This window comes from Suricata suricatta, chromosome 11, assembly GCF_006229205.1.
Source record: "Suricata suricatta isolate VVHF042 chromosome 11, meerkat_22Aug2017_6uvM2_HiC, whole genome shotgun sequence".
Taxonomy (NCBI): Eukaryota; Metazoa; Chordata; class Mammalia; order Carnivora; family Herpestidae; genus Suricata; species Suricata suricatta.
This window is the reverse complement of record NC_043710.1, coordinates 51,217,579-51,225,981: the sequence shown is the minus strand read 5'-3', so window position 1 is coordinate 51,225,981 and position 8,403 is coordinate 51,217,579. Positions and strand designations below refer to the sequence as shown.

The window sequence follows — 8,403 nt, the reverse complement described above, 5'->3', positions numbered from 1 at the left end:
CCCTCAAGATCCATCCACGTTGCTACAAATGGCCATATTTCATTCTTCCTCATTCTCATATAGTACTCCATTGTATATATATATACCACGTCAGAGTCACTAAAATGAACAAATCAAGAGACTATAGATGCTGGCGAGGATGTGGAGAAACAGGCACCCTCCTACACTGTTGGTGGGAATGTAAACTGGTGCAGCCGCTCTGGAAAACAGTGGAGGCTTCTCAAAAAACTATCGATAGAACTCCCTTATGACCCAGCAATAGCACTGCTAGGGATTTACCCAGGGGATACAGAAGTGCTGATGCATAGGAGCACATATACCCCAATGTTCATAGCAGCACGGTCAACAATAGCCAAATCATGGAAAGAACCTAAATGTCCTGCTACTGTTTTTGAAATGCAAATCTGCTTACCATTCTGCTTATAACCTCAACAACTTCTGTTGTTACTAGAAAAATTAATATTCTTTTATGGAGCCTATAGATTTGGCCTTTACTCATTTACTAGACACTGCACATTATATTTTCCTCCCTCTGTATTCCACTAAAGAAAAGGATATAAGGATGAAGAATTTAGCAGATTTATAGAACTGAGATAAATACCAGATAGTGGTAGCAGAAAAAATTAAAAGTGTGGCAGGAGATTAGACTGCGAGTTAGGCATAGAGTTAGCTGAGAAGGTGTACATAGGCCAAGCCACAGAATAGAAACTATACCTTTAGAGTAAAGGGAACCCAATGAAGAATTTGCCCAGGGAAGTAACATAATCATATTTGCACTTTAAGATTCTCAGTCAGGCTATGATATAGAGAATGCATTAGGGAAGGGTCGATAAAGGAAAAGCAAGTAAGAAGTGTTGTGGCAATTCAGGCAAAAAAAAAATCATCAAGCACTATGGTACCATTGGCACGAAGAGAGAATGGTATCATGAGATACATAGAAAAAAGAAATTCATGACTTGGAATTTTAGTGATATGGTATTTATTGTATGTGTGGCTTTAACAGTCAGGAAGGAAGGAATATCACTTCCTGGTTTGACTTCTGAAGAATTAAGTGTATGACAGTTCTTTTTAATGAGATAAAGAATATCTTATAAGGAACAGACTTAAAGGGAGGAATTAATTAATTGCATTTTGAAGATATGGAGCTCCAGTTGCCAATTTAACGCCGAGAGTGGGTAGTGGTTAAGAACTCAAGCTCCAGAATAGGTCAGCCTGAGATGAATCCTGATTACATTCAGATTACTAGCTATGCACCCAGGGAAGGTTTTTTTTTTAATCCCTATAAACTGCTACTTTTTCATCCGCCAAACAGGGATAAATAATAATACCTCCTAATGAGTTAATAGAAGAACAAATGTAATAAGGTACCATATGTTATGTAAAGCATCTGGTACAATATATGACACTTGGTAAATGATCAATAATTGTGAGGTATTATTATTATGATTCTCATTGAGGTATTTGGAGTTTGAAAAAAGAAGGCATGGAAATAAAATTCATGAGCTGGAATTGTATATTAAACCTATAGTGGGCAAGATGACTCTCTCACTTATCTCTCTCAAAGAAAACTTAGAACTGGAGTCATAAACTCAAATCCCTGTGAAGGTCACTCAACAATGTCAAGAAGTGAGGAAAGATTGTGGAGCACAAATAGCAAGTGGTGGGGTATGATCTGTGGTGAACACTATCTTAGTTCAATTTTTAAATACTCCACAGTTACATGAATGAAATAAACCGTTATTCTACAATTCTGTCCTATGGACTACTACTTTGCACATCTGGCCTATCATTATTCCCAAACAGCCAATTGCTTTCAATTTGTTATTTTTCCTTTGTATCCTGGAAGACATAGCATAAGGCTTTAGAACAAAGGCAGTTTGCCCCAAAGAGACGGGACCCCAGTCCTCATGTCTGCAATTTTAGTAATCACTCAATTCCTCCAGAAAGAAATGCAGGCTTCCCAACACTCAATTTTGCTCAGTAAAACTCATATCAGACCTCTAACCTATTGAATTGTAAGATAATAAATTTGTGTTATTGTAAGCCATTAAGATTAGGATGATTGTTATGCAGCAATAAAAAAGTAATACAGCATCCTGACATACAATATAACATAAGCAAAGGATTAGATATAAGTAACAGTGTGATATCTATATTACACTGTTGGAGTACAAACCAGAGAATTAACAGATAAAATAGTAGACAAAAGCAGGCATTGAATAATGGAAAGCTTTTGTGCAAATATGGAGCCTTGCCACTACCTTGTAACTTATTGAACTTCAATTGAAGGATTTTAAGTGTGATGACATTTATATTTTTAAAAGATCCTTTAAATAGTTTATCTCAATGCACAAGATGATAGGCTAATCCAAAGGAAAATTTAAATCTGAACTAGGAAAGCTGCGGAAGAATCAATGAGTGAAAAGAAATATTTGAGATATCTTAATAAGGGAGGATCTTCACAGTTTGATGAATAAGCCTTGCTTAAAATATATATTTACTTCCATGTCTACAACCAAGTATTATTCTTTGGCAAATGAGGGCAATGTTACCTTTCTAATCATGGCAGATGAATAGTATGCCAGTCTCCTATTTCAACATGTCTGTATTTTATTATTTCATTTCATTTCATTTTTTATTTTTGAGAGAGAGAGTGCACATAAGTGAGCAGGAGAGAGACAGAGAAGAGAGAGACAGAGAGAGACAGAGAGGCATAGGGAGGGGGAGAAAGGGAATCCCAAGTAGGCTTCATGCCCAGCACAAAGCCCAACATGGGACTTGATGTCACAACCATGGCCCATGACCTGAGCTAAAATCAAGTCAAACTCTTAACTGACTGAGCCACCCAGGCGCACCTCACCATGTATGTCTTTAAATATTCAGTCACACATGTATGCACCTTCATTGTTTAGTGGAATCGTGTGAATTTCTTATAAATTATATTCATTTTATAAAAATAACAGAAAGCAAACTAAATGATTTTAGTCTGTCTCTGCCCATTCCCAGAATCACTTCATTCTGGGATTATTGATGCAATCTCCTATTGATCCCTTCTTTAATCTTTCAATATTAATCCATCTTGCTCATGCTCTCAGACATGCCATTCATAACATTTGATTTACTCTGTTAGGTATTTGTTGTAGAGAATAAATTATCTCCCAAGTATCTTCTGGATTTAGACTTTTCAAGTACTCCAAAATCTGGTGCTTTCACACTGTTCAAAATTATCCTTCGGTATTTGCAAAATTTTCTCTTTATTCTGGTCAGATTAATAGCCCTCATAGCTGCTATGTGCCTTGCTCATTTAGTTATCCTTGATAGTAGAATGAGAGTACATTTTCATATGAAAATTTAATAAATGCTGCTTGAATAATAATCTCGATCTAATTTTATACACTATTTAAGGCATGGCTCAAACCCAACTGCTCCTTTATATAGTGTTTTGTTTCAACTGCTCAAAATATTAACAAATCATTTGTGAATCATATCATATATCACCTGATTATTTCACCTTTCCTGTTAAATATTGTCTTCCTGACTTTATTGTAAATCCTGTATTGCACAGCTTTTCACTCTCCCACAGTCCTCCACCAGATAGTGACCACTGTGGCACTAAAATAGGTGCCAAATAATACTTACTCGTTGATAATTTATTACTTGGACATTCAAATTTTTATCTCCTACACATGTTAAACAACTTTCCCAAGACCTTTTCCAGGATTTGTTGAGTTTTTACACAATACACAATGGGGTTCATTAGGGGCGGCAACAACAAGAATATATCTGCAACAAGAATTACCACTAGTGGGCTTTTGTGCTTGGCAAAGCGGTGCATGACAGCCAGGGTGATGATGGGTACATAGAAAACGAGCACAGCACAGATGTGGGAGACACAAGTATTGAGGGCCCTAAGCCTTTCTGCTAGAGATGCAATGCTGAGTACAGTCTTCAAGATCAGCATATATGACAGAAAAATTAATGCCAGGTCCAGCATAGTACAGAGAGCAACAAAGAAACCATAGATAACATTGATCTTGTTGTCAGAGCAGGCCAGCTTCATGGTATCCTGATGCAGACAGTATGAGTGAGAAAGGAGATTCTTCTGACAATATTTTAATCTCCTTAGAGTGAAAGGGAATGGAAGCATTAAAAGAGTGCTCCTGGTGGCTAAGATCAGTCCCATTTTAGCAACTCTGTTGCCAGTGAGGAGAGCACTGTATCTCAGGGGATTCTGAATGGCAAGAAAGCAATCCAAAGACATAACTAGAAGCACTGAGGATTCCATGACAGTGAATCCATGGATAAAGAATTCTTGAGCAAAGCAGGCATTGGGTGAAATTCCCATGGAATTGAACAAGAAGATTCTCAGCATGGTAGGAAGGGAGGAAAATGAAAGGCCCTAGTCAGAGATGGCCAACAGAGCCAGGAAATAATACATGGGTTCATGAAGTGAGGGCTCTGTCTTAATGATGAAGAGAATGGTGCTGTTGCCCATGATGGCAGCCAGGTACATGAGGCAAATGGGAATGGAGATCCAGACGTGTGAGTGATGTCTGTTAAGGTTCATTCTCTATCCTTTTATATTTATGTTTCCTCGGGCAAAGGAATCAACCCAAACACTGGAGGGGCTATTCCCAGACTGGATGAATTTATAAGACAAAGCAGTTGGATATAAGTGGTGCTAGGCAGACTAATAAATGCAGTCGGCACAATTGAAGAGCTGAATGCTGGCTGCTATTGAAATATAGCTGAGTCCTTCTGGATTTTTTCTTTAATTATATTTTTTAAAGTTTATTTATTTGATTTTGAGAGAGAGAGAGAGAGAGAGAGAGAGAGAGAGAGAGAGAATTGGCAAGGGAGGGACACAGAAAGGAAGAGAGTGACTCTCAGGCAGGCTCTGTGTTGCCAGCAGAGAGCCCAAGGTGGGCCTCCAACTCACAGTCTGTGAGATCATGACCTGAGTTGAAATCAAGAGTCAGACACTTAATCAACTGGGCCACCCAAGTGTCCCTGGAATTTTTCTGATCCAAATGCAGCTGCCTCACCCAAGTTATGCTCTTGGTTGGTAGAGCAGATCTCATTCAGTGACCTGTTGTTGCAGGAGTATATCAGTCTTGCCTCTTTGCCTCAGTCTAGGATAACTCTGAAGGGCTATTCCAGTTCCAGAGTTTTCTGTAGGATTGGCAGGGCTATCCATTGCAACTGCCTTGAATATCAGATTATCTATCTAACCAGTCAAGATTCCTCCACACTTTTACAGGCATTTTTACTGAAAGTACACACACACACACACACACACACACACACACACACACACACACAGAAAGAGAGAGAGAGAGAGAGAGAGAGAGAGAGAGAGAGAACAAAAAAGATACCCATCATGCTAATCTTCATATAAGAGTCAATTTTTGAATGAACCCTACTTTAAGTAGATCCAAACGTTGGCTATTTGGGGTCTTTTCAGGTTCTGCACAAATTTGAGGATTGTTTATTCTAGCTGTGTGAAGAATGCATGTGTTATTTTGAGAGAGGTTGCATTGAATATGTAGATTGCTTTGGATAGTATTGACATTTTACCAATATCTGTTCTTCCAATCCATGAGCATGGAATGTTTTTTACCTTGTGTGTGTATGTGTGTGTGTGTGTGTGTGTGTGTGTGTGTGTGTGTTCTTCAATTTATTTCATAAGGTTTCTATAGTTTTCAGTGTATAGATTTTTCACCTCTTTGGTTAGATTTATTCCTAGGTATTTTATGGTTTGGGGTGCGATTGAAAATGGGATCGAGTCCTTGATTTCTCTTTCTGCTGCTTCATTATTCATGTATAGAAATGCAACTGATTTCTGTTCACTTATTTTATACCTTGCAACTTTGCTGAATTCTTGGATCAGCTATAGCAGTTTCTTGGTGGAGTCTTTGGGTTTTCCACATAGAGTGTCATGTCATCTGCAAAGAGTGAGAGTTTGACTTCCTCCTTGCTAATTTATATCATTTTTATTTCTTTGCCAAAGCAATCCTGAAAAAGAAAACAAAAGCTGGAGGCATCACACTCCTGGACTTCAAGCTGGATTACAAAGGTGTAGTCGTCAAGACAGTATGGTACTGGCACAAAAACAGACACTCAGATCAGTGGAACAGAATAGAGAACGCAGAAATGGACCCACAAACATATGGCCAACTAGTCTTTGACAAAGTAGAAAAGAACATCCAATGGAAAAAAGACAGTCTCTTTAGCAAATGGTGTTGGAAAATTGGACAGCAACATGCAGAAGAATGAACCTGGAACACTTTCTTACACCATACAGAAAAATAAACTCAAAATGGATAAAATACCTAAATGTGAGACAGAAAACCATCAAAATGAAAAGCTTCTGCACAGTAAAGGAAACAATCAGCAAAACTAAAAGGCAACTGACAGATTGGGATAAGATTTTTGCCAATGACATATTAGATAAAGGATTAGTATCCAAAATTTATAAAGACCCTATCAAACTGAAAAAAAATCCAGTGAAGAAATGTCAAAATACACAAATAGACACTTTTCCAAAGAAAACATCAAGATGGCTAACAGACAGATGAAAACATGCTCAATATCACTCATCATCAGGGAAATACAAATTAAAACCACAATGAGATACCACCTCACACTTGTTAGAATGGCTAAAATTAACAATTCAGACAACAACAGATGTTAGCAAAGATGGGGAGAAAGAGGAACACTTTTTGCATTGTTAATGGGAATGCAAACAGGTATAGCCACTCTAGAAAACAGTATGGAGTTTCCTCAAAAAGTTAAAAATAGAAATACCCTACAACCCAGCAATTGCACTACCACGTATTTATCGAAAGGATACAGGAGTGCTGTTTTGAAGGGGCAGTTGCACCCCTATGTTTATAACAGCAGTATCAGCATTAGCCAAAGTATGGAAAGATCCCAAATGTCCATCGACTGATGAATGGATAAAGAAGATGAAGTACAGGGGCGCCTGGGTGTCTCAGTAGGTTAAGCATCTGACTTCGGCTCATGTCATGATCTCACAGCTTGTGAGTTTGATCAGGGCCCAGAGCCTGGAGCCTTCTTCGGATTCTGTGTCTCCCTCTCTCCTTCTGCCCCTCACTTGCTCATGCTCTGTCTCTCTCTTTCTCTCTCTCTCTCAAAAATAAAAATTAAAAAATGTTTTTAAAGATGTGATATATACATACAATGAAGTATTATTTTTCAGCCATAAAAAAGAATGAAATCTTGCCATAGGGAAAAAAGAGAGAGAGCAAAACCAAGAACCAGATTCTTAACTGTAGAGAACACACTGATGGTTACCAGAGGGGAGGTGGGTTGGAGGATGGATGAAATAGGTGATGGGAATTAAGGAGTGCATTTGTTATTGATGAGCACTGGGTGTTGTATGGAAGGAAGTATTGAATCACTAAATTGTACACCTGAAACTAATATTACACTGTATGTTAACTCACTGGAATTTACACTTAAAAATAGAAACCTATTTTCTCATTATTTTGAATAATATAATTCAGAGATTTATTTGTCCCTAGTTAGAATATGGAAAAATATTAAATACATTAATGTATGTAAAAATGAGAATGTCCTGTACAAAATAAAAGTCATTATTTTCTAGAGGGTAGTAAAAAGTAGTAGGCGTCAAAAGGTCTTAATAACCTGAAACCCAGACACATCACGGTCAAATTCTGAAGAAAAAGAGAGCTATGTTAAAAGCAGGCAGAGTAAGAAGATAATAGAAATAAAGAAACAATGTTAAACAATGCTAAGATGCAAGACAATAGAATCATATTTTGAAAGTTCTGGAAATATAACTTGTCAGCCTGGAATTCAATATTTGTCAAAACTATCTTTCAAAAGAAAAGGCAAGATAAGTACATTTATAGATAAATAAAACCTTAGAAGTCATAGCCATGAGACCTGCACACAATAAATGAAGGAAAGATGCTCAGAAGGATGAATGTGAGTAAACATAAAATATTTTTTTATCTTTCTTAATTTCTGAACATGATAATTTACTTTTTTTTTTCCTGAGAGACAGAGTGAGCAGAAGAGGGAGAAAGAGAATCTTAAGATGGCTTTCTGCCCATCATAGAGCTGACATAGGGGTCGATCTCACGATTCTTAGATCATGACCTGAGCCAAAACCAAGAGTCAGATACTTATCTGACTGAGCCATCCAGGTGCTCTGCTAATTTACTTTTCAAAGTAAAAGAATTCCAATGTATTGAGAGATTTGTAATATAGGTAGAAATATGTACTTAGCAATAACTGCACACTATTTTTAAATGCTATAAATGGAAGTATACTGTTAAAAGTTTCTTACATTACCTATGGGAAAGTATAATATTATTTCAAGGTGGAAAATAAGGTTGCATACGATAACCCAGA

At 37.3% G+C, this 8,403-nt stretch overlaps 1 protein-coding gene across 1 annotated transcript; it reads right to left on the bottom strand.

Moving 5' to 3' along the window:
- Positions 1-3,673: 3,673 nt before the first annotated feature.
- LOC115272554 (olfactory receptor 51A7-like) lies at positions 3,674-4,567 on the bottom strand. The gene is given in 1 exon segment (XM_029915594.1): positions 3,674-4,567. A coding segment is annotated over 1 exon segment (894 nt).
- Between the last annotated feature and the right edge of the window lie 3,836 nt (positions 4,568-8,403).